General features: G+C 38.9%; 1 protein-coding gene across 6 annotated transcripts in view; it reads left to right on the forward strand.

The window, feature by feature from the left end:
• Positions 1–27,266, forward strand: part of LOC122205554 (phospholipid-transporting ATPase FetA-like) — a 107,251-nt gene that overhangs the window by 37,985 nt on the left and 42,000 nt on the right. For all 6 annotated transcript variants that reach the window (XM_042914020.1, XM_042914019.1, XM_042914015.1 and 3 more), the window contains 9 exons: positions 4,201–4,259; positions 8,452–8,565; positions 9,357–9,455; positions 11,279–11,340; positions 16,827–16,899; positions 17,265–17,335; positions 18,392–18,474; positions 19,245–19,403; positions 21,833–21,921. In XM_042914020.1, the coding sequence (XP_042769954.1) occupies positions 4,201–4,259; positions 8,452–8,565; positions 9,357–9,455; positions 11,279–11,340; positions 16,827–16,899; positions 17,265–17,335; positions 18,392–18,474; positions 19,245–19,403; positions 21,833–21,921 (809 nt within the window). The remainder of the gene's footprint in view (positions 1–4,200; positions 4,260–8,451; positions 8,566–9,356; positions 9,456–11,278; positions 11,341–16,826; positions 16,900–17,264; positions 17,336–18,391; positions 18,475–19,244; positions 19,404–21,832; positions 21,922–27,266) is intronic.

Raw genomic sequence — 27,266 nt, forward strand, 5'->3', positions numbered from 1 at the left:
AAATATGGAAGCAGCCCAAGTGTCCATCAGTTGGTGAATGGATAAGAAAGATGCAATACACACACACACACACAGGAATATTAATCAGCTATAAAAAAAAAAAAAGAATGAAATCTTGTCATTTGCAACAACATGGATGGAGCTAGAGATGCTAAGTGAAATAAGGCAGTCAGAGATAGGCAAGTACCATATGACTTCACTTATATGTGGAATTTAAGAAACAAAGGAGCCAAGGGAAAAAGAGAGAGACCCCAGGCAACAGACTCTTAACTACAGAGAACAAACTGATGGTTACCAGAGGGGAAGTGATTAGAGGGATGGGTTAAATAGATGATGGGATTCAGGAGTGCACTTGTGAAGAGTAGCGGGTGATGTATGGAAGTGCCGAATCAGCATATTGTATACCTGAAACTAATATAACACTGTATGTTAACTAACTGGAATTAAAATAAAAACTTAAAAAAAAAAAAAGTCTATGATCTTAACCTCTTGAGAAATAGCAGTGTCGTTTCTCAGACCTGACTGTTTTTCACATGGGGGTAGCTCTGCCACATCTGATAGCCCACTTTCATTCATCCCCAGAATTCTGGTGAATACAATTTTCTGTCTTTGTCTCTAAATCAAAACTCCAGTTTTGAGGGACCTGGACAAAATTATTCTGAAGTTTATCCAGAAGAGAAAATAGACAAGAATAGCCAAGAAGACTTTAAAAAAGAAGACCTGTGGAGAACCTGGGTGGCTCAGTCAGTTAAGCGTCTGGCTTCAGCCCAGGTCATGATCTCATGGTTCATGAGTTCGAACCCCGCATTAGGCTCTCTGCTGTCAGTGCAGAGCCCACTTCAGATCCTCTGTCTCCCTCTCTCTCTGCCCCTCTCCGGCTCTCTCTCTCTCAAAAATAAACAAACATTTAAAAAGTAAAAATAGAAGACTTTCTATCCTGTATTAAAAGTTATATAATTTAAAAGATGGGTAGAACAGTAGAACATGATAGAAAACCTGGAATCACATTCAATATGTTAGAATGTAGTACATTGTAAAAATGGCTTATTTATTTATTTATTTATTTATTTATGAAATGCTTATTTTTATTTTATTTTTTTTTTTAATTTTTTTTTTTTCAACGTTTTTTATTTATTTTTGGGACAGAGAGAGACAGAGCATGAACGGGGGAGGGGCATAGAGAGAGGGAGACACACAGAATTGGAAACAGGCTCCAGGCTTCGAGCCATCAGCCCAGAGCCTGACGCGGGGCTCGAACTCACAGACCGCGAGATCGTGACCTGGCTGAAGTCGGACGCTTAACCGACTGCGCCACCCAGGCGCCCCAAGGAATGCTTATTTTTAAAGGAGAGAGAGAGTGTGTGAGCAGGAGAGGAGCAGAGAGAAAGGGAGACATAGAATCCAAAGTGGGCTCCAGGCTCTGAGCTGTCAGCACAGAGCCTGTCTGGCATGGGGCTCACACACCCAGGAGATCATGACCTGAGCTGAAGTCAGTCACTTAACTGACTGAGCCACCCAGGTACTCCCCTAAAAGTGGCATTTAAAACCAGAGTAGGAGAAAATATTTGCAAATTGTATATGTAATAAGTGACTTCTATGCAGAATATGTAAAGAACTTTTATAACTCAGTTAAGAGTTATTAAAGACAACCCAGTTTAAAAATGGGCAAAGAACCTGAACAGACATTTCTCCAAAGAAAATATATAAATGTTCAGTAAGCACATGAAAACATACTCAACTTCATCATTAGTCTAGGGAAATGAAAATCAAAAGCACAATGAGGAGTGCCTGTATGGCTCAGTTGGTTGAGCGTTCGACTCTTGATTTCAGCTCAGGTCATGATCCCAGGGTGGCTGAGTGTGGAGCCTGCTTAAGATTCTCCCTATCCCTCTCTCTCTGCCCCTCCCCTGCTCATGCTCTCTCTCTCTCTCTGTCTAAAATAAAATAAAATAAACCACAGTGAGATATTACTTCATGTCCATTCAAATAGTTAAAAAAAAAAAATAACAAGCATTGGTGAGGATGTGGAGAAATTATAACTTTCCTATGTTGTGAGTGAGAATGTAAAATAGTGCAGCTACTGTGAAAAACCATTTTGCAGTTCCTCAAAAAGTTAAACATAGAGTTACCATATGACTCAGAAATTGTACTCCCATGTATATATCCAAAAGACATGAAAACGTCCACAAAAAAACTTGTACACAAATAAATGTTCATAACAGCTTTATTCATAATAGCCAAAAGATGGAAAAAGGCAGATATTTATGATGGATAAATAAATGCAGCATGTCCATAGAATAGAATATTATTCGGTCATGAAAAAGAATGAGATAGTAATACATGCTGTAATGTGAAAGAACTTTGAAAATATTATGCTGAATGAAAGAAACCAGTCACAGTAGACCACATATTATTCTATTTATATGAAATATCCAGAATAGGAAAATCCCTAGAGACAGATAGTAGATTAGTGTTTGCCAGGGACTGGGGAAACGAAGGACTTAGAAGTATGGGTTTGGGGGGCCTTTTGGGGGTGATGAAAATGTTCTGGAATTAGTGGTGATGATTGCATAGCCTCATCAATATACTAAAAACCACTGTATTGTACAATTTAAGGTGGTGAAATTTATGTGAGTTATATCTCCAAAAAAAAAAAAATTTAATAGTTGCAGTGTTAAGTTTCTAGGACCTGGGGCCAGAGACTTCTATTAAAGGATGAGGTGAGTGAATTCAAGGTCAGGTAGGAGTCTCTAGCCTAGAGGAAGAATCTTTGAGAACCAAAGAAGGAAATTTCTTTGTAATTTTGGAAGCCATGAGTCAAAGACATTAGAGGGCTGGAAGAAAATAGATACTCAGTATAATTCGGAAGCAGATGGGTTGCTAGAACGCACTCTCTGAGGAGACAAATTCTGTGGAAACAGTCTGGGAATTTCTAGGAGCACTAAGTGTAGAAAGCTTAGCAGCAGTGTCACCTCTTCAGGCCAAATTCTGGGTTGTTTGGTATATATACCATTCAAGCTCAAGAAAATTGGGAAACACTCATACCATATTCATTTAAATAATTAAGATATTTTCTCCTCTAGAAACACTTGCATATCCCACTTTCCTTGACTTTCTTCTCTTCTGTGCACCGCAACACCCTATTCTTACCTATATCACTGCTTTTACATTAGATTGATTTTTTTTTTTAATGTTTGTCTTCCCCCTTTAGGAATAGGAATCCCAGTATGATCAGGAATAATGTAACCCTAGGACCTAGCATGAAGCCTGACACCTGGCAAGAACTTAGTAAATGCTTATTGAACTAATGCAGAATTGAAGAGACTATAGGAATGTTTCACTCAGGACAAAAAAGTCTATTAATAAAATCTATCTGAAGAGTTTTCATAACACAATAATGGGCTCACAATTTGAAATAGTGCGTAACACTTCTGTATGTTGATATGATGATTTTGGCATGTGTTGTAGTTATCAGTCTCACTCCCACTAAACTTCAGGTCCCTTGAAAGTCAGGGACCGTGTCTTACTCATCTTTTTATCCCCTCACAGCTTCAGATACACTGGCCTGTGTGCAATAGATGATCATTAATAATTTATTGATTTAAATTTCATTAGCAAGGTTAGGTAAAACTGCCTTGGGAAGAACTTCAGATACCTTAAAATAAGGTGCTGGAACTGACTGATAAGAGAGGGCTGAGTTTCTGTCTTTAGCAGTGATGTTGGTACAGGCCATCCTATTGTCTGTGGAGACAAAATCTAGAATTACTAGAGGCATTCATGGTGGAAAAGTCCTCAAAAGTTTGTTGTCATTTTGCCTCCAGAAAACTTTAACACTTAAGGATTTTTATTTTTATTGTATTTCTTGATTCTTCAAATAGAAAGAAAATCCCATTGAATTTTTTTAATGTGTATTTATTTTTGATGGGGCGGGGAGCAGAGAGGGACAGAGGATCTGAAGCAGGCTCTGCACTGACAACAGTGAACCTGATACAGGGCTCAAACTTATGAACTTGAGACCATGCCCTGAGCCAAAGTCAGACACTCAACTGACTGAGCCACCCAGACACCCCAGGAAAATCCCATTTGTAGACATAATCCTCAATGAGAAAGTGTGAAGATTTAGTGAAGTCTTCACTGGTGGTCAGCATCCCAGACTGATCTTTAGAGGGCTATCCTTATCATTTCTCTCTTCTCTTTCAGAACAAGAGAGATATCTGCAAGCCAACAACAGAGAATTCAATACTAGGTTTGGATATCCTGTGAGTATCGGGCCTCCAGTTACTTCAGAAGGGGGCTGGTATTCTCTAATATTCCACTTTGTGAGTGGGGCATGAATTCATTGTAGATGTAGATCCTACAGCATAGATTCTACTTTCAAACTCCTATACAACAAGGGCTGGTACAGTGAGGTCTTAGAACAACCAAAATTAGTTCTAATGACCCAGGCTCAGGAGAGAATAGATCTCAGATTTGGGGTTTCATATGTCACTTCTAGCAAAGAGATCCTATAGTTGCTTCTTACACAAATGAAACCATAGTTCAACTTTATTTTCCACTTACCCATCTATCTATGACAATACATATAGATCTACCCAATACATTTAATAGTGGCATGGTTTTCCACTCTTATCAATATACCTTAATTTACTTAACCAGTCTCCTATTGATGAACATTAAAAATGTTTCCATTCAGGGGCGCCTGGGTGGCTCAGTCAGTTAGGTATCTGTCTTCAGCTCAGGTCATGATCTCATGGTTCATGAGTTCAAGCCCTCCATCAGGCTCTGTGCTGACAGCTTAGAGCTGGAAGCCAGCTTCAGATTGTGTCTCCCTCTCTCTCTCTGTCTCTCTCTCAAAAATAAATAAACCTTAAAATAAAATGTTTCCATTCATAGCTAGGTGTCCCCTCCAAAAAAACAAAAAATAGTCTCCAGTATTTTGCTACGATAAATGGCAAACCATTTATCTGAATGAACACCATTATACATATATTTTGGCACATTTATATAAATATATCTTACGAGAATTTCCTAGAAGTGAGTTGGCTGGACCAAAAGAAAACACAGTAAAAATTGTGATGCACAATGTCAGACTTCTCCCTGAAAAGATTATATCCATTTATATTTCTACCTACAGTAGAGACTGCTTGTTTTTCCATATTCCTGCCCAACTAGGTATTATCAATCTTTTTCATCTTTGCCAGGCTCTTGAATGAAAAAACATTTTGTTGTCTATCTTTCCTTAATTTCGAGTGAGTTCAATAATCTTTTCATGTTAATTAAACTTTTTTATTTCTTTTTATGGAAACTACCTGTTAATGATCTTTGCCCATTTTTTATTGGACTGTTCATTTTTCACTTGTTTATTTATGAATAGCTCATAAAAGTTATGTATTTAAAATTCATACACCAGTACCTATCCTTGCCCACATCTGCCCCCTATAGGGAATCACTTTTATTACTTTCTTAGGAATTCAGTGCTTTGTGTAAATAAAGCAAATCCACTTTCTTACACTAATTTTTTTAACGTTTATTTATTTTTGAGAGAGAAAGAGCATGAGCAGGAAAGGGGCAGGGAGAGAGAGAGAGTCACAGAATCTGAAGCAGGCTCCAGGCTTTGAGCTGTCAGCACAGAGCCCGATGCAGGGCTCAAACTCACAAACCACGAGATCATGACCTGAGCCGAAGTTGGTCACTTAACCAACTGAGCCACCCAGGTGCCCCTTTCTTACACTATTCTGAACCCTAAGTTGTCAAGATGCTTTCATAATAGCTTGTTCCTTTTTTCTTTTTTCACCTGCGTAGTATTTCCTATGCAGATTTAGCATAGTTTAGGTTACCAGTTTCTTACAAATTGACATTTGGATTGTTTCTAGATATTTACAGTTATATAAGCAATGTTTTTAGTTTATGATTTCTGAGTTAGTTCTGGATAATAACAGTGTTCAGAGTATGGTCATGGAAGCAGATTTCCCCCCTTTCTACCTTCTAGGCATGTATAAGAGGCACTATAGAGAAGTGAAGCTAGGTTTTGGCATCAGACAGACCTGCTTTTGAGCACAGCTGTACTCCTTACTAACCTTGCATTTTTAGGCATGTTTTTTTTACCTTCTCTGATCTTGAGTTCCCTCTATGAAAAGGGCCTGATAATGTTCACCTTACATGGTGGTTATGGGAGTTAGATATACTTGTGAATAATGTTAACTCTCTTTGTCCAAGAAACTATAGCCCCTTGAAGAAAGGATATAAGTCTCATTCATCTCTGCATCCACAGTTTGTATCACAATATTTGGCACATAATGGCATTTGATACATATATGCTGAATTAATAAGCAGATCTGACCTATTCTTATATATTTAACAACCATTTCATTTCCACGGCCCATTGCTCATTTTTCTCCTATTTTTCTACTCTCTTCCATTCCTACTCCTTTTCCTCTCCTCAGCCCTCAACTACTGATCCCCATTATGGCTTTGGCCTTATGTTATCTATTCCCCCATTTAGCCAACAGGCAGGTTTCACTGCCCAAATAGCCCAAACCAAAATCTACCACCTCTGTTATGCTTAAATTTTATCACATCTGACAAAAAAACAAAACAAAACAAAACACTGAAGAAACTCATAGGTAAGCAGATGTTCTACATTCTTTAGATACCACTTCTGGCCTAGCATTTAAAAGTAGAGCAAAATACTCTAGTTACCAAGTTAGTAAAGAAATACTGATATTTCTGTCTTGAGACAGAATCAGCAAGGCTTTTGTCTTTGTTTGCTAAACAAGTGCTACAAAGTGAGTAGAAACTTAAATACATTAATCAGCTATAAAATCAAATGGAAAATCGGTAGTGAAGGGCAGCTGCTACAGCAAGGCAAAAGATCAAAAGATCTTCGGTTCCAAGTACCAGAACCATCTGGACTTAGACACTGAGAAAGTCTGAGTATTTCATGATCAAAGAAAACTTTTTCCATGTTAGAATAGCATATTCTCAGGGTTAGAAGGGCTGATAGCAATCATTTAATTAGAACTTCATTCAAGACAGACCTATGAGCTTCTCTGGGATAGATCTTTAATTTTTTTCAGGCTCCACTAGTAGAGCCCAGAATAGGGCTATAAACAGAGCAAGCCTTGAGAAATCTATAGTGTTTGACTGATTATTAACTAGAAAATTATGGAGAAAACACCAAAGAAATCTTAGTTTCTAACTAAGATCTCTAAACTCCTAAGCTCTATGACAAACTTCTCTTCCCTAGGGAAATATATGGGTGAGTCTTGACTGAATAATGGATCTAGGCTTGCTGGTCAAGTTTTGACCTTAGGACTAAATGGTTTTAATTCTCCAAGAGAAGGCCTCTGGTGCTTTCCCAAGGCAGATTCCAGCAAGATTCTTCATACTTGAGCAATATCTTTACTTCAGGACTGCATGTGGGTTTTCCTTTGTTTTGGCCTTATAGATGGAGGAGGTAGGGAGAAGCCCTATCCTTAGGAAATTGTTTAGTCTCATTCTTTTGCTTTTCTTGAGCTATTATATTCAAGTTCTAACATCTTAAGTCACATGATTGAAGACACAAAGGTAGAAAGTAAGATGGTCCTGCCAACATCCTGAGATCAGGATTGAGAAGGGAGCAAGTTCTCATTTTCACACAGCAAAATCATATAAACCACAACTATTCAGACTCTCTCAGGACAAGTAAAAAGCAAGTGTCTTCCCATAGGGACCACTGTAGGAACCTCCAGTGGGCTAAGGTTGAAAGAGTAATTTGCTTTTGGCATCTGACATCCTTCAGCATTGAAAGCAATATGTAAAAGCACACCAAACTGAGTTTGCCAGGCTTAGAAAAACTTCATTAGAGAGCTCTATACAAATGGCAGACTTGCTTTTTAGGGCTAAGGAGGACCAGAGAGTCACCCATAAGATGACACTAAAGGATCTCTGATTCTATGAAAGGAAGGCATTTGGATGGCTATGGGATTCAGGGGACAGCATAGTCCCAACTCGGCAACTAACTATGTGGTCTTGGGCAAATAACTTCACCTCAGTGCCTCAATTTCCTCATCCTCAAAAATGTGATCATGTAGTACTCTCCTCAGAGGGTTGTTATGAGGATTAAATAAACTGCTACACATAAAATGCTTAGAATAGTGCCTTGCATGTAGTAAATATTCAGTAAATGTAAGTTTTATTGTTGATTTTATTATCATTATTATTAATAGCATCAATAAAGAAAGAATTCTGTGCCTCAGAATAATCCCATATTGATCAGCCTTGCCTTCTTTGCATTCTCTAGGTCTCAAAGAAAAGTAGGGGACAAACACTTCTTCCCCCCTTCTCACTCACCCCATGGTGGAGGAACTATGGCTTTTTCCTGTTTCAAGGAGTGGTTTTGGTCTTTTTTGTTAAGATTAGGAGGTGGAGTCTTTTGTTCCTCTAATTGCACTTGTTTTCTTTTACTTGCAGAACAATACCATCAAGACCTCAAGATATAATGTCTTTAACTTCTTGCCCCTAAACCTATTTGAACAATTCCAGAGACTTGCAAATGCATATTTCCTCGTTTTGCTGTTCCTCCAGGTATTGACTTTGGGGGCCTTTTCCACAGAGCATTTTATCAGTATCTCTGGGGCCTGGTTGTGTAATCAGTTCTTCCCCTCCCTAAACTGAGAAATGTCTCTTTGGATAACCAGCAAATGAATGGGCTGGAATGTCAGGCTGGTCCTATAGAGTAGGACAAGTTCACTGAATCCCAAGGAAGGGGAGCTCCCTCATCATGGCTGCATGGCCACACTTCAGCTTGACCCAGCAGGCCACAGACTCTTTACCCCAACCATAGTTACAACCCCATTCCTCATTTGTTGTCCCAGCCTCCCTGACAGAAAGCTAACAGAGGAATTCTGAGAAAAGAGAATGATTTAGAACATAAGAGTATAAGCACAGGGCAAGGAAGCAGGGCAGGGTCGGCCCAAATTAGGAGAGAGGGACAGATTTTCTCATTTCCCCTTGTGCTGAGGGATGGGATATGGTTTTCCGATGTCCACTTTTATCTCCCAACCCCTACAGCTCCTTGCCAGAACCTTCATTATCAGAGGAGAAATAGCCCTTTGCCATCAAGACAAAAGTAGTGAAGTTCAGTACAGATGGGTGGCAACTTACCATATCCTCTTCTTTCATCCTTTCTTGGGAGTTGTTTATTTATATTTACTCCTATATTATATTACTTATATTTCCACAACAGTGGAAAACAACTATGATAGTTGAAATCATTATGAACCTGTGGAGGTGAAAGTGGTGGGGGTGGTGCTGAGGTGAAATACATTGTCCTTTAAGCTTTCTAACCTAAGTTTCTCCCTCCTTCCCTCTCACAGTTGATTCCCCAGATCTCCTCCTTGGCATGGTACACAACTGTGATCCCCCTGATGGTGGTGTTGTCCATAACAGCAGTGAAGGATGCCATCGATGACATGGTGAAGTGGCTTCCTGGGCCTCTAGTGTTTCACTGACCTAGTCTGGCTGGAGGGTCAAAAGGGACTTCCCAGAACTACCTAGTGCTAGGAAGAAGCACTGAATTAAAAGAGATGTTTCCTTGCTTCCTTAACCATCCCAGAAGAAAATGTAATTCCCTTAGCCTCAAGATTGATAGTCTATGCATGGCCAGAAAGGGGCAGTGCAAGGCCGTTCTCTGTCTTCCAGTGCCACCATTTAGCCCCTTTTCCGGGCTTCCTTCCATTTCCTTTTTAATAATCCCCCTCTTCCTTCACTTTGCTTTCTCTGAGTTTTCTCTCATCTTTCTTCCTCCATTCTTCCTTCTCCAAGTTTTATATTCCTCTTCCCTTCCTCCCTGTCCACTCCTCCCTCATTGCCCTGTTCTTATTTTTCTTCTCCCCTTTCCACATTCCCCTCCTCCTCTCTAGCTCTCCCTATTTCCCTTTCCAGTTTTCACTTCTGTCAGGGATGCTCAGCTAGGAACTCTCTGGTTTTAGAGCACTTCACAACATAAACAGAGGCCAACTCCTTTCCTGGCCTTGGAGGGAAAAACTGGCTTCCAACAAGTGCTGCTTGGCATCCTCTTTGCTCCTTACAACATCAAATGGTCAGCATACCGCCCCAGTACCAGGTCTGCTAGTGGGATTTAGAAAGTCAGACCTGTTGACCTGCCTCCATCTTCCCTCAGAGAGTCCTTCTGATTTTGCCAGAATGGATTTTTAAATTTTTTTTAACATTTATTCATTTTTTGAGAGACAGAGAGAGAGCACAAGCAGGGGAGGGGCAGAGAGAGGGGGAGACACAGAATCCCAAGCAGGCTCCAGGCTCTGAGCTGTCAGCACAGGGCCCGATGTGGGGCTTGAACTCAGGAAACGCGAGATCATGACCTGAGCCAAAGTCGGACGCTGAACTGACTGAGCCACCCAGGTGCCCCACCAGAATAGATTTAGACCAAACTTTGCAAGCAGGATGTTTCTTTAGACTTTTAACTCTGCAACTCTTTTAAACCCAGAATTAGCCATGTAGTGGTTGAAATTTTAGTCACAATTCAGATGTGCAAAAAATATAACTTTATTTCTCTATAACTGAACTCAGTATAACTCACAACTACCACCCCGCCATCCCGAACCTTTTTAATTGAGAGCTGAAAGCTAGATTTGCCAATTCAGGATAACCCAGTTACTTCTGGGTTAGAACTCAGTTTCTTTAAGATAAGCATTCTGACAAATTCAAGATTCTCTCTGCCCTTTTTATAGTCCTGCCGTTTTCCCAGGGAGTAACCTCAATTGGAAGTAGAATATTCATGTGAGCATCAGTACATGCTCTGTATTGGTCCCTCTTCTATTTGGTCTTTGAATAGAAGATCTTTGTTGCTCTTTCCTTATTGTATCTACTGTAGAAGCTTCTATATGTTGACTATGGTGGGGGAAAGTTTGAGAATTCTTAACTTTCCCTGCTCCTACCAAGGTGTGTGAGACTCTAGTCCTGTCCATCATTTTTCATTCTCTCCTCTGTGACTTTTGACTAAATTGTTTGTTCTCATTCCCCCAGGCTTTGGCTTTTGATATTTAAAACCAAGATTTTGTCTCTTTCTTCTCCCTTGGTTCTTTTTCTGACTTTTTCCCATCTTCTCTGAGACAATCAGCCTCTTACCCTGGTTTTAATGGTAGAAAGGCTTTGGGAGGTAAAGAAAAATTATAAATAAGAAGTACATTGGGTAATATTTCAAAATATTAAACTATTAACCTTCTACATGCAATTTACTCTTTTCCCATTTCCTGAACATTTTCTTGTGTAATTTTAGAAAAGGCACCAAAATGACAATCACGTCAACAACCGTTCTGTAATGGTGCTGATGAATGGCAGGTAAGTTGTAGAGAAATCAGTTTAGGTAGGACAAGCTCTGGCTTAAGGTTGTCCTTGCTAAAGCTAGATGTGCTGAGTGCTTTGGAAAGGTAATTCAGGACAGTGAAAAGAACCTAGGGTTGAACATAAGAATTTGTTTCTAGAGCTAGTATACCCTGAATTTGCCATGTGACCTCAGACCTCTCTCGGCCTCGTATTTCCTATGTATAAAGTGAAGATAATATTCTCTACCTTAGAGGATTGTGGCAAAAATGAAAATGAAATAATATATATTAAGGCCATTAACAATTTATGACATATAAATGATTATTATTAGTGCAGTGGTCAGCATGGAGATAGAAATCTGTCTTTAGAACATCAGTAGATTCTGACATGGCTTATTGGCCATTCTACTAAATAGTCTTTGATCAGGTCATCTTGTGTTAACAATCTAAAGAAAGTATTGGTTTTGACCCCATCACTATGGTGTTTGGTCATAGCTATCTAAAGTGTTGTCAATAGGTAAATGTTTATATTTGATGATATCCTACAAAATTTGAGCAATTTACCTTTGGCAGGAAAGCAGTGAGGCAGACATAATTCCTATATGAAGCAAAATATGAAGACTGTCATAAGAGACACAAGAAGTTATAGGAATTAATAAAAAATGAATGATCATAGCTAGTTAAAGAAATCAAGGAAGACTTTCTGGAGGAGGTAACGTCTATGCTAGGTCTTAAGGGATAGGGAAGAAGTCAACCAATAAAGGTTGTATAAAAGAAAAAATGACGAGTGTGCGCAGTAGCATGACTGCAAATTAGTACAAACTTGAAGGAATTCAAAATTGAAGTCCAGTCTTTTTCACAGTGGCCCTACAGAATACCCAGGAGCTATGGTTTTAATCATATAATTCTATTATGTGAAGTTCTTGGGCATTTAATTCTGTTATTTATTGAGGCTGCTAATTCTTACTCATGGTGGATTATTCCCTCAAGTGTTTTGGTCTGTTGAAGCCTCTCATAAGATGCCACCAAAAAATACAATTATGATTAAAAAGAAAATTTAAGGGGCACCTGGGTGGCTCAGTCTGTTAAGCATCTGACTCTTGATACTGGCTCAGGTCGTGATCTCTCGGTCCTGAGATTGAGTCCTGCTTCAGGCTGAGCATGTTGCATGCTCTCTTTTTCTCTCTCAAAATAAATAAGTAAACATTAAAATAACAATAAAAAGAAAAAAGAAAATTTTAAAGAAAGGAAGAAAGTAAATAGAAATAAAAAGAAAAGACAAAACTGAGTGTATTAGAAATTTGCTAGGCTAGGGAGTTACTGACCAAATGGATTTCATCAAATGAACTCCCCAAGTAGTTTGAGCACTTGGGTTTCGAAAGACTATTGGAAAAGAATTTTCCATAGAGTGGTTTTAGGATGGGAGGTCACAAGCAGGGCCTTGTTAGACTTTTTCACTCAGTGAAGCTGGTTATTGAAACAGTCTGTGTTTCAGAAAGTGGCTTGTCTTTTCTAGAACACATGGTTTTCAGTAGAGCTGCTATTGAAAAAGTTGGTTTTGCAAGTTGTGATTTCTGTCATTTTCATTTCTCAATAACTTTGGCTACAAGCACATTGTTGGTAGAATTTTCTTTATGAGAATTCTAAATGTCCTGGGTTGAGGTTGTACCATTTCTGAGGGGTTTTGTGTTTGCTTCTGCCAAGTAACTCAAGGATATCACCTGCTGAAACCTAATTTTGAGGAATTGTAAATTTGTATCCCACACCTCACAATGTTACAGATTCTTAGGGGAGAATCCTCTATTCTCTGACCCCCAACCCTCTAGAGTAAGATAGACAAACTTTCTTGCCAGTGGGTTGATTTTTTTTAGACCCCCTTTTACCTAATGTTGTTGTCCTTTCAGAGCTTTATGAGGGGTCCTTAGTTCCAACTCACTGCCTCTCAAGATCCTAAGGCTTCATGCCCTATCCCTCTAGTGAGCTAAATTAAAACTAATTGCTAATCATTAAGATTGACAATCCCTTCGCTCACTCAGAGCAAGAACTTCAGAACATGCTGACCTTTTAATTTTTTTCCTGGCTCTACTTTGTGGTAAACATAGCCTTGCTTTGGGAAAGAATGTTCACTTTATTATATCTACCATTTATGAGTGTTTGTAGTAGGAAAAGTACCAGTATGTTACAGAGCTTCAGGAGGTACCATTCACATAAAACAGAATATAATGTGAATGATCTCTTCTGGAATCAAAACACTGCCTTCTCTAGCTCTCTGATCTATTTTTTGGTTTGTTTGTTTGTTTGTTTGTTTGTTTGTTTGTTTGTTTGTTTTGAGAGAGAGAGAGAGCATGAGCAGGGGAGGGGGTGGGGAGAGAAAGAGAGAATATCCCAAGCAGGCTCCGTGCTGTCGCCACAGAGCCTGATGCAAGGGGCTCAATCTTAGGAACTGTGAGATCATGACCTAACCCAAAATCAAGAGTCAGATGCTTAACCAACTGAGCCACCTAGGTGCCCCTCTGATCATATTTTCTAAACCAGAAGTTAGAATGCAATGCCTGGATATTAAAAATGTGCTTATGGCGCAACAGTACTGAATATTTTAAATCAGAAAGGAATATCTTCCCCTCTTCTAAATCTGGGACACATGATTGTTATAATGTTCAGGAACAAATTGGTAATAGTTTGACAGCTCCTTGTATCATAAAATAGAAGCTTTTAATTCTTCAGGAGAAGCCAGAATGTTGTAGTCCTTCTTGCCATGTTTTACTGGTGAAAATGACGGCTGACAGAGTGCAAAGTAAAACAAAGTAAAGCAAAATACAACAGATATTCAGATGTCTTTCTCCAACTCTTGTAGCTATTCCCCTTCAGTACTATATAGCAGGTTTGAAAATTAGTAACAAAATAAGTAAACATATTATATTTTATCTGCATAAAGATGACACTTGAAACCAAGGGAAGTAGGTGCCTAGGTGGCTCATTCAGTTAAGCATCTGACTTTGGCTCAGGTCATGATCTTGCAGCTCATGAGCTCAAGCCCCATGTTGGACTTGTGCTGACAGCTCAGAGCCTGGAGCTTGCTTTGAATTCTGGGTCTTCCTCTCTCTCTGCCCCTCCCCCACTCATGTTGTCTGTCTGTCTCAAAAATAAATAGAAACATTTTTTTTTTAACGTTTTATTTATTTTTGAGACAGAGAGAGACAGAGCATGAACGGGGGAGGGGCAGAGAGAGGGAGACACAGAATCGGAAGCAGGCTCCAGGCTCTGAGCTGTCAGCCCAGAGCCCGACGCGGGGCTCGAACTCACGGACCACGAGATCGTGACCTGAGCTGAAGTCGGCCGCTTAACCGACTGAGCCACCCAGGCGCCCCAAGAAACATTTTTTAAAACAATTTTGGGGGCATCTGGGTGGTTCAGTTGGACACTTAACCAACTTCAGCTCAAGTCATGATCTCATGGTTTGAGAGTTTGGACTCCACGTCAGGCTCTGTCCTGACAGCTCAGAGCCCAGAGCCTCCTTCAGATTCTGTGTCTCCTTCTCTCTCTCTGCCCCTCCCCAACTCGTGCTCTGTCTCTGTCTCTTAGAAATGAATAAAAAATGTAAAAAATGTATTTTTTTAATTTAAAAAAAAATAAACCAGAGAAGGAGATACAAGGATATATAAATAATGGTTTTACAACAAGGACTTACATTTATAACATACAGAGAAAATTTAATTTGGAATAAGATTTAAAGAAATACAACCCAGAGGGAGTGCCTGGGTGGCTCAGTCTGTTAAGCATCTGACCCTGATTTCAGCTCATCATCTCAAAGTTCGTGAGATGGAGCCCCGAGACAGGCTCTGTGCTGATAGCGCAGAACCTGCTCAGGATTCTCTCTCTCTGCCCCAACCCTGCTAGTGCTCACACTTGCGTGTTCTCTCTCTCTTTCAAAATAAATATTTTTTAAAAAAGAAATATAACTCAGGAAGTGGAAGAAGATTATCTAACTGAATTTATATTAAAAGACTTTTTTTTTTTAAATAAAAGAAATTTGGCCCTTTTCAAAGAAGTTATCTTCCCAGTAAAGGTGTCCTGGGAAAACCCGTGCTCTGGCAAAGTGGTGATGTGTGTCATGCCTGCAGATAACAAGGCTTCATTCAAAGGTGAAACATACAATGGCATTCAGGTGTGCCTTCTCTTTGCCAGCTCTTTGGGTGCTTGGCATAACAGAATTGTTACAAAGAGGTAGCTCATATTTCCAAAATTCTTAAGGTACTGTGTATATCTTGCTTCGTTCTTTATCAGAAAGGAAGGATTTATGGGCTGTATGCAATTGGGGAAATTGAGGTACAAAAAACAGAAGGGGAAAGAGCCAGTAGTATTATAGAATCTGCTCCTACTGCCAGCTGCCTTTTGTGGAAGTGAGGATTTGAGGGGTCAAAAGTAATCCAATTTTAACATAAGAAAATAATATTGGTACAACCATATATGATAGGATATACATTTTATCTATCAAAAAGAATGAGCCATATCTTCTATAAGTACTCTGCAAGATATGTTATTACATGAAACATGCAAAGTGCAGCAAATCCTGTATTTAGTGTATAACTTAAAAAAAATTTTTTTTAATGTTTATTTATTTTTGAGAGAGAGAGACAGAGCACGAGTTGGGGAGGGGCAGAGAGAACCGGAGACAGAGAATCCAAAGCAGGCTCCAGACTCTGAGCTGTCAGCCTGATCTGAGGCTCGAACTCCCAAACTGTGAGATCATGACCTGGGCAGAAGTGGTACCCTTAAACCAACTGAGCCACCCAGGCACCCCTCTAGTATATAACTTTTATTTATTTATTTTTTTAAAATTTTTAATGTTTATTTATTATTACTGAGAGAGAGACACAGAGTGTGAGCAGGGGAGGGGTAGAGAGAGGGGGAGAACAGAATCTGAAGTAGGCTCCAGGCTCCAGGCTCCAGGCTCTGAGCTGTCAGCACAGAGCCCAACGCAGGGCTCGAACTCACAAACTGAGAGATCATGACCTGAGCCGAAGTCAGTCGCCTAACCAGTTGAGCCACCTAGATGCCCCTCTAGTGTATAACTTTTAAATGTATATGTTGTATCATTTGGATTGATATTTTCTAGAAACAAATACAAAAATTTGCGTTTGCTACCTTGAGAAGCAAAACTAAAATCTGGGGAGAGAGAATTTTTCTTTTTACATGCTTATTTATTATTTGAACTATTTTTTTTTTTTTACCATATGCATGTATTACTTTTAGTTAAAGAATAATTAGGGGTGTATATGACTACATATGCATTTTAAAGAGTTTTAGAAAATCCTTATAACCTGAAGTCAAGAGAAATGGGCCCCCTTCTTGATTATAGCAAGGATGCATCACAAACCACTTTGGTTCTTCTATAAGCCTTGACTTCATCTCCGCTTTTTTCTTTTTATTTCTTTTCTTGACTGTCAAAGCAGGGCTATGGGAAATTCTCAGAACAGGCATTCAAGGCACATTTTCTTACAGGATAAAGGAGGACAAATGGATGAATATTCAAGTGGGAGATATAATAAAACTAAGAAATAATCAGCCTGTCACGGTGAGTACCTCTGTGCATGGTGGTTTCTTCTTTTTGACTTGAGTGGGTACAGAGGAACCCTCTCAGCACTTCTGCTGCTACTGCTTTTGATGACCTCTGCTTCACTGTGCATCTGGAGATGAACAGCTCCTGTACGAAGTTTGTTTTTGTTTGTCTCCCACCATAGCTACAGATAAAGAATGACTAGCTTTAGGAGAGGGTGAGTGTGGTAGCAGCAGTGGATCCTAGACAAAGAGTGTAAACCAAATATCTGTAAAATTCTTAGGATGAATATCTGTTTCTGGGGTAATTGCTTTTTTTGCCACTGTAATATTAAAAGTCTGCCCTCCTGCTTTCCTTATCTTCTCTGACTTTTCTGACCATAGGCTGATATACTATTACTCTCTAGCAGTGAGCCTTACAGTCTGACGTATATAGAAACAGCAGAACTTGATGGGTAAGTGTTCTTTCCTGATGGTCATTTTAAGACCATTGAGCCAGCTTAGAGAATTTCTCACTGAGGGAGAGAATGATGCAGGGAATGAATTTTATTCTCAGATGGAAGTGCCAAAGATACTAGATATATCCAGATAAGAGAAAATAGGAGGCCAGATCCTTGGGATTTCAAGTCTAAAACTGAGCTCTTAGCAGCAACAATCTTGCATCCCCTGGGTGCAGAATAAACTCTGTATTCTCCATCTCTAAACTGGAGGCACTCTCACTGTATTCAGTAATGCTGAGTAGCAGGAAAGAGGTAAACAGGACTGTAAAATTTCTGAATAGAGTTCCAAGGTTTCCAGTGGAGGTTTGGGGGGTGGGGAGGATGAGTATGGAGGTAATTATTTACTGATAAAATACCACGTTCTGTAAAGGATTTAAATTACAAATTCATTACCGTGCAAAAGCTAAGGTCTTAGGAGGATAGAGGCCATCTTCAGGAGCTTGTCCTGTGGAGTTTTGTATCAGTGGCATTCTTACAACTATTCCTCTTGGTGCCCAAGCTTTCTGAAATGTGGCTTCCATTTTTGTTTCTGTCTCTATGCATTCCTGTATCAGCAAATGGTTAATTGGGATTCCTTCATGGGTCCTATAAATATTTATGAGGTGAGGAGTATGTTTACTTGGAAGTATGTGCAAGCTTCTTAAAAGACCTGCTTCTTATTCTTGAAGGGAGCAGGTGCCACCTTCAGGTTGTTTTGTGATGTCTCTTCAGCTTCATGTAGAGCACCTGACCAGCAAGATTTCCTGGATTGGTTAAAATATTACTGGTGTATTGCAGGGAATGAGAGCAGAGAGATAGGGGAGTGAGTGGGCTAATGCTCAGCTTCCTTGTGAAGCCATCTACCTCAGTACTGTCCTAGAGAGAGAACAGTGGGGGTCACTCTTAGAGCTCAGACCTATAGCCCAAGCTCTATTGGCAATATCTATTTCCTGCAATCCAAAGAAGAAGAAGACTTAGGCTGCTGGTGTATGTATGGCTTGTGCTCTGGTGACTATGTGTCCTTTGCTATAGTGAAACCAACCTGAAAGTGAAGCAGGCCATCCCAGTCACCAGTGATTTGGAAGATAACCTGGAGCTGCTTTCTGCCTTTGATGGTGAGTTAGGAAGTACACTCACCCACCCACATTTTTATCCATAGAGGACTGGTTAAATAAAGTATGGCACATCCATACATTGAATTCTACATAACTTAGTAAGAACAATATGCAAGTTGGTATTTAGTCACATGGAAAAAATATCCACAACATGTTAACAAGTGAAAGAAAACGATTATAGTAGGCTGTATAGTATATATAACATAAGCTTATTTTTGGAAACATATATGTTTATGAGTACATGTATAGAAAAAGTTGGAAGGATGTACTTCAAAAGATTAACAGCACTTATCTCTAGGCAATTTTACCTTCTCCTGTCTGCTTTTAGTATTGTATACGTGTTTAGTATTGTATATGTATACGTCCTTTGTAAAAAGGACATATTCTATTTTAGTAATCAAGAAAAAGCCAAATTATTTCACTTTGAGAAAAATGCTAGATTTGCTTTAAGTAGTTTTTTAATTTCTTCAGATTCAGAGCTCATATTACCTGGTAGTACTGATGGTGATAAGTTATCATGTGGGTTTTTCTCTCTCTGAATGACCCATGTCACATACAGAATTACTCTTCTTTGATGCCCAGAAACCTTTGTCCGCCTTTCTAAAGGGAGCTGCTAATCAATGGGCAGCAGTTAAGAGAGGATAGGAAAAAGATGTATGTATTTTGAAAGAGGGATGTTCTTTCCTCTTGTTTGTTAAGCCTCTTTCTGTCCTGTTAGGAAAGGCCTGAGATTACAGAGCCAGGACTCTTTCTCCTTAATTTTTCTTCAGGAAAAGTGACGTGTGAGTCTCCCAATAACAAGTTGGACAAATTCACAGGAATACTGACTTATAAAGGAAAAGACTTCACCCTGGACCATGACAAGCTGCTACTCCGAGGCTGCATCATCAGGAATACAGATTGGTGCTATGGCTTGGTGATTTATACTGGTATGTCTCCTTAGAGTCACAGCAGACTTCCATTCATGACCAATTTGTGCTTATTCAGTTTCTAAGTTGTAGATATGGGACTCAGAGATATATCAGAACACTATGGCTTTGAGACAGATAGAAAGGGAGGGAGGTAGATGGATGGATGAAAGATTTAAGAAAAAAAAACTTTTTTCTTAGGAAAAAAAATTTTTTTTTTCCCCAAGCAATGAGCTGCCAATGTTATTAGCTCTGCCTTTGTTAAAGGAAGTCTTTATGTTGCAAGACCACAGGACATTTATAAGTCTTTCTGATCATATCTGGACACAAGAGAAGGTATACACATAGAAAGAGTATACATGGAATTAACATGTAAAAGGGGAACATGTGAAAGGAGAGAGTATATATATGGATTACTCCCAGGAGAGAATACACACAGTGTTCATTATGGAGAAGAATATGAAATAAAATGTGAGGGATTCATGGCAGAGAAAAAGCAGTGTGGATCATTAGAATTGACCCCTCTTGTTTTTATAAAATGTTTTAATGTTTTTATTTATTTTTGAGAGAGAGAGACAGACAGAGTGAGTGGGGGAGGGACAGAGAGAGAGAGAGAGACACAGAATCTGAAGCAGGCTCCAGGCTCTGAGCTGTCAAAACAGAGCCCAATGCGGGGCTCAGACTAACGAGCTATAAGATCACGACTTGGGCCGAAGTCAGACGTTCAACCGACTGAGCCACCAAAGCACCCCAAGAATTGGCCACTCTTGAGATGTCATTTAGAACTATAATCCCTTATGCTTAGTGAGGGATTTTCTTGGGTTATTCTTGGTGGTTCAGGAAAATGGAGGAAGAAGCTTCTCTGCTACCTACCCTGTGTACTTGGTAACAATGGAAATTGATGACAACAACCATAGTAAGCAGATAGGGAACACTGAAGATAGCATCAAGGAAGATTTACCACAGTGAATACTATTCAACTCAGAGCTCTCCTTCTAGAGAATTCACTCCTAGACATGAAGATCCTATATGCCTCACTTCTGTGGAAAATAATTGGAACCAAGCCATAGAAAGAAGCCTAAGAGTCCAGGGAGGCCTTAGTAGAACTTTTTTTCATTGGTTCTTGAGCTATAATGGTGGCTTCTAGGCTGACTAGACTCAAACCCCAAAGATTTGAAGTACACTTATTTTCTTCACTGTACTTCAGCAGCTACCCCTATACATTGCCATTTATAAAAAGCTCATTTTTCAGCAAAAGGTTTTTTTCCCTAAAGTAATAGCAGTGAGGTTGCCAACCAGCACAAATTTAGTTAAGGTTTCCCTCTGACTCTTGGTTTACATGGTAGCAAAAAATCTTTTGGGGCTTTGGGAAACTCAGAGCAGAAGAGAACTGATAACCACTTAAGAGCATCTTGAGGTATTCAGTGCAAAATTTAGTTGCTCTTCCTGCTACATGATACCCAGGTTCAACCGTGATCTCCACATCCTCCTTGAAACTTGTGGTAAGGTCATTCTTTCTAAGGACCCTTGGAAGATTCTGCCCCTTGTAGCTGCCTGGCTCTGAGCCAAACTTCTCATCCCTTCAAGCCCTTCAAGAAATGCTTGAGAGGAAAGAATGGCATAGCTTATGCCCTGCATTCTCAGTGTTTGCCTACATTATCAGGGAAGTTCTAGTTCCCCCATGTGTAAACATTAATGAAATTCCTTCATTAGAATACATGTAAAAATAACAATCAGATGGTAAAGGCCAGAGAAATTGCTACTTATACTTTCTTCTAAACTGCTTATGTTTTGGTCAGTAATATTCACTAAAGCTCTTTACTTCTATTTACCATCTGCCCTGTCATGAAGAAATACAATCTCTGTCTCTCAGCCCCAGAAAAGCCCCAGCTTCCATCTCAGAAGTCACTGCCATTGCATTTTCCATTCTTCCTTTCCCAAGTAGAAACTTGAAATAGAGCCTGGCCCAACAGTAGTTTTCCTCAAAAGAAGGTAGAGATCTCTTTATCAGAAAATCTCTTTCCCAAGCTAAATAAACCAGATGATGATGAGAATGAAGCTTGTGGCTCCTAGTGTTGAATTACTATACTGTACACCTGAAACTAATATAACACTGTATGTTAACTGGAATTAAAATAAAAACTTAAAAAGGAATAAGCTTATGGCTCCTATTCTGACTTAACTCATCTATAAAAAACTAGACTCTCTGAGGTACCAAAAAAAGAGGAATCAGGATTGGTGCACTTTGCAGAAATAGTTGTGATTATCCTTAGAAACAAAATGTTTATTTTTTGAGTTATTGGCACCAAGTATGAGCCTTTCTCCAGGGCTTTATCCCCTGGCTTTGGCAAGAGGTTTGATTAGGTGGTCATAAAGGTATATTTCAATCCAATTTCAATCCTCTGAGTGTATTCAGTGATTCTAAGAGCTGGTCTTCCTGTTTCACTTAGGACCAGACACCAAATTAATGCAGAACTGTGGAAAGTCTACCTTTAAACGGACGCACATGGACCATCTCTTGAATGTCCTTGTGGTCTGGGTAAGTTGAAGACATTTTTCAACTTCTTTACAAGTAGACATGTTTTTCTTCCTTCCATAGCAGCAGCTGGCATTTCCAACTTAGAATTTAGTTGTTTGAAAGACTCAAACAGTTTTAGTATGCCATTTACTAATGTCAGAAGCAAAAAAGAATAGAGCCAATTGACAAGGGAGTCTGTTCTCTATACCTGTTAGAGAGGATGATCACACTTTGTTTAAGATTTGATGCTTTGATTAATGGTACTGGAACAGATCAAGAACCCTGCTTTAGAAATTGACACAATTTTTATTTTCCCATAACCTATTTTACTCATGGATACTATAATAAAACTTTACTTGAACTAATAGAACACCTTACTTAAACTGATGATTTTCAAACTGTTTCCTTAGAGGAGTCTGCTGCAGGGGGAATTGAGATCAAGTGAGTTTTGTTCTGGCTCCCTCATTCTGATATTCTCACTTCAAAAAGAACAGCTTCACATTTGTCTGTTCTGTAAGATACCAGTTGAAAAATAAAGATCCTGTTGCTGAGAAATGAAATTGGAAAAGCACTCGACAGATAATAATAGCTTTGATAACAGAAGTTTAAACTGAAGACTAATTTCCCTGCTATCCTATACAGGTTGTCCTTATTCTTGTTAGATATAGACATTTATTTCTTTACTTATACAATTTTCTTTGCATGACTGAGCAATTTCAGTGCTGCCTGTACTTAATTCTATGACTTTTTATTTTTACTCTATTGCTTAGACTCTCAAAATTCAAAAATGCCTTTTGTTTCTGTGTATTTCTCACCAATATCTGAATTATAAACTGCCTCTTCTCCATTATTTATTATGGGAAATACTGCAGTTCTTTTCCTAAATCCTTTGGATTTAGTAAATGGGGTTTTAGAAAATTAGGAAAGTTCATTCAGCTTTGAGACCAGAAGCTAGTATCCACTATCTTTCTTTCTACTACTATCTGCATAGCTTTTAGCAGTAGAAATAAAGTGACATTTCCTGGTTTCTTAATGAGGAAGACAGTCACATTTGAAAATTCAGGAAGGTGACATGGGCAAATATGCCGCTGACTGTATTAGGAACATCTATCATTAGGCACTAAGTTAGGTCATTTAGCCTGGGCTTGTTTTCAAAACAAGATGTCTCCCATATGCCTAGGAAGTTTCACCTACTTGTTTACCTCTCTGAAGGTCAGTCATAATACTTGACATCTGTTAGAGTGATTTTAACTTTTTAGAATATTTATTATTCACTTAACTGTAGCCTCACTACATCCATGACAATAAGCAAGTCCATTTGACAAATATGCAAATTGAGACAGTAAAGATAAATATCATAAATAAAATCCTACAGAAAAATAACAGCAAAGACAGGTTTATGACTCATTAAGTCATCAACTTGTAGTTATTGAAAATCTATCATGTGCCCAGTATGTGCCAGATGTTGTGAGAATCACAAGGATGTATAAGATCTGGGTGCAGCCCTCAAGTGTATAAAGGGGGCAGTGCATCAATATGTGTCAGATGTTTTACATATGTAATTTTATTTAATCATCTCATCTATCCATCTAGGCATAACTTTTCAAAATCAATGCTCTTTCTGCTATACTTGCTGCCTCCCTGGGAAGGCAAAATGAAAACACATGAGAAGTCCTGCTTAACAAGGCAGACTGACCACATACCAAAAAATTATAAAATTAAAAATAAAATCTCCAAATTATGGGAAGAGCCAAAATGTCCATTGACTGATGAATAAAGAAAATGTGGTAGATAGAGATAGAGATAGAGATAGAGATAGAGATAGAGATAGAGATAGATAGATAGATAGAATGGAATATTACTTAGCGATCAAAAAGAATGAAGTCTTGCTATTTGCAACAATATGGATGAAACTAGAGCATATTATGCTAAGTGAAATAAGCCAGTCAGAGAAAGACAATTATCATATAGTTTCATTCATATGTGGAATTTAAGAAATGCAATAGATGAACATAGGGGAAAGGAAGGAAAAATAAGATAAAACAGGGAGGTAAACCATAAAAGACTCTTAAATACAGAGAACAAACTGAGGGCTGCTGAAGGAGAGGTGGGTAGGAGATGGGCTAAATGGGTGATGGGCATTGAGGAGGGCACTTGTTGGAATGAGCACTGGGTGCTCATATGGAAGTGATAAATCACTGGGTTCTACTTCTGAAACCAAGACTACACTTTATGTTAACTAACTTGAAATTAAATTTAAAAAAATAATAAATTACAAAAAAAGAAAATCCCACAAGCTTCTAGTGAGGAATAAAAGATCATATACCAGGATCAAAAACCAGAATAGCATTGGCCTCCTCAGCAGCAACAGCAGAAGGTAAATATTAATGCCTTCAAATGTGTGCCAGAAAATTGTTTGCAGCCTATAATTCTAAATCTAGTAAAACTGTTAATAAAATTCAAGTATAAAGAAATATCCATATGTATAAAGATTCAAAAAATGTATTCATCCTGTATAATCTCTTAGGAAGCTCCTATTGTGTATACTCAAGCAAACCAAGAAAGTAAACTAAGAAAGAAGATAAGGAAGCCAGGAAACATGGAAGCGGGTGAAAAGAAGTCCTAGGATGATAGTTGAATAGCAGGCCTAGAGAACCCCCGTGCAGATTAGAGAAGGACCATAGAGGTATCTGCAGTGGGGGGTCTCCAGAGAGAAAATGTAGTTCTCTGCTTAGGTTCTCACAAGATAGAGGCAACAGAGGGTCAGTGTAAATGCTGGGGCAGCTGAGCTGGTAGAGTAGCTGCTATAAATGCCTATATTTGAATGGTCATTCATGGCAATCTTTCCTTCAGAAAGTGTGAAATGTTGTCTGAGGTACTGTATTCACTTTTGGGCATCAAGTTTAAGAGCATTGAGAAGCTTCTTGAAATGACTATAAAGAAGTACAAACAGGGAATAAATGTGTAACAGCCCTGGCAGAGGATGAACCATCAGTAGACCCAAGATGTTGATGAGTTTTTAGAAGGCAGAAAGCAGATAGATTATATACTTTTTAATGTTTATTTATTTATTTTGAGAGAGTGAGCAGGGGAGGGGCAGAGAGAGAGGGAAACACAGAATCCCAAGCAGACTATGTGCTGACAGCACAGAGCCCCATGTGGAGCTGAAACTCAAGGAATGTGAGATCATGGCCTGAGCCAAAACCAACAGTCAGACGTTTAACCAACTGAGCCACCCAGGTGCCCCTAGATTATATTGATAGACAAACCAGGGTAGTGAAAGCTTCAGTGCAAATGCATTCTTCCTGGTAGAGCTCAATCATAGCTCCAAGCTAACATTAGCAGGTATGAAAAGTAGGGGTGGTATATGGAATAATGGTCAAGATAATTAATTTAAAAACTGTCCATAAAACAACATGGGCAATAATTGGCCCCTATACCATCCTGCCACCTGTATAGCATACATATAGTAATAACAAGTGTATTTGCCTTCCAGTCTCAGAAGGGAACTGCTTTCTAAAGAAATGTAAAAATTATCTCAGAAGGCTAGGGCTTCTTTTTTTTTTTTTAATTTTTTTAACGTTTTATTTATTTTTGAGACAGGGAGAGACAGAGCATGAACAGGGGAGGGTCAGAGAGAGGGAGACACAGAATCTGAAACAGGCTCCAGGCTCTGAGCTGTCAGCACAGAGCCCAACGCGGGGCTCGAACTCACAGACTACGAGATCATGACCTGAGCCGAAGTCGACCGCTTAACCAACTGGGCCACCCAGGCGCCCCAAGGCTAGGGCTTCTGATGTGGGTCTCATCACTTCAGAGTAAAACCCACTTTATTTCAATTTTAAGGGATTCAAATGTGTTTTCATGTTCCTTGTGTACCTGAGGGTGAGGCCCATCAAATAACACATACTACCTACCTACATAGAACTTGTGCTTCCATGTTCCCATTCAGGAGAGTGGCCTATTGGGGAAACAAAATTAACCAAAGGAAACAAAACCAACCTATAATGATTAAACTACTCTTCTCCTCATATTTTTAAGTGTACTAGAGGGAAAACAGGAACACACAAGAGGAGGAAGAGGGTGAACAAATAAAATAACTGACCCTGGAATAGACATTATAATTCAGGGAAGATAAAAGAACTTTTGAAAAATTCTTATTACTATTCTTAGAAGAAGAAATTGCAGGGGTGCCTGGGTGGCCCTGGGTTAAGCAGCCAACTCCAGCTCAGGTCATGATCTCACGGTTTGTGAGTTTGAGCCCCGTGTCAGGCTCTGTGCTGACAGCTCAGAGCCTGGAGCTGGCTTTGGATTCTGTGTCTCCCTCTCTTTCTCTCTGCCCCTCCCCTGTGCGTGCTCTCGCTCTCTCTCTCTCTCTCTTTCAAAAATAAATAAACAATAAAAAAAATTATAAACAGTTTACAGATAAAATTATATAATGTGGGCAATTTGCTTAAAAGGGGAAGAGGAGTTTTAGGTGTAATAAGACTGGCCCTGAATTGATAGTTGTTGAAGCTGGGTGATGGGCACATGGGGGTTCATTATACTACTTATATAACTTAATAAGTGTTTGAAATTTTTCATAATAAAAAGCTTTTTAAAATCTTATTTTCTGAGAATGGTCTCAATTATACCTGCTCCTTCTGCCTTTTACATCCTTGTCTTCAAAGACTTGCCCATCAGTGACCTCACTTCAATAATGGAGTGATTGAAAGCTCCGGTTCTGGAACTGGTTCAAAACCTGTCTCTCTGGGCACCTGGCTGGCTCAGTTGGAGGAGCATGTAATTCTTGACCTTGGAGTCATGAGTTCAAGCCTCATGTTGGGTGTAGAGATTACTAAAAAAAGATAAATAAACTTGAACACAAAAAAACAAAAAACATGTCTCTCCTAGTTAGTAGCTAAGTGACTTTAGGCAAAATACTTTTCTACTCTTAATGTCAAATTCCTCATCTATTATTAAAACATTTATAAATATAAAATATTTAAATATTAAAATAAATAATATAGAGAGAGTACTGAGCACAAATCCTGGCACTTAATTAGTATTTAATGTATTTTAATAACTTTTAGCTCACTTCAAATCCCAAGGATGCCCAATGGATACAAAAATACATATTCAGAAGGGTACATGCACTCTGATGTCCATAGCATTATCAACAAAGCCCAACTGTGGAAAGACCCCAAATGTCCATCAGCTGATAAGTGGATAAAAAAAGAAGTGATATAAGTAATGACCATTTTTCTATGCCATTTCAAAATTTATACTGCAGTTTTTCTTACTGCATTGCTTAGCACCTCTAGTACAATGTTGATACTATCAATTTTTTTTTCTGACTTGAATGGGATTACATTTAATGTTTTACC

The sequence above is a fragment of the Panthera leo genome, chromosome D4 (assembly GCF_018350215.1).
Source record: "Panthera leo isolate Ple1 chromosome D4, P.leo_Ple1_pat1.1, whole genome shotgun sequence".
Taxonomy (NCBI): domain Eukaryota; kingdom Metazoa; phylum Chordata; class Mammalia; order Carnivora; family Felidae; genus Panthera; species Panthera leo.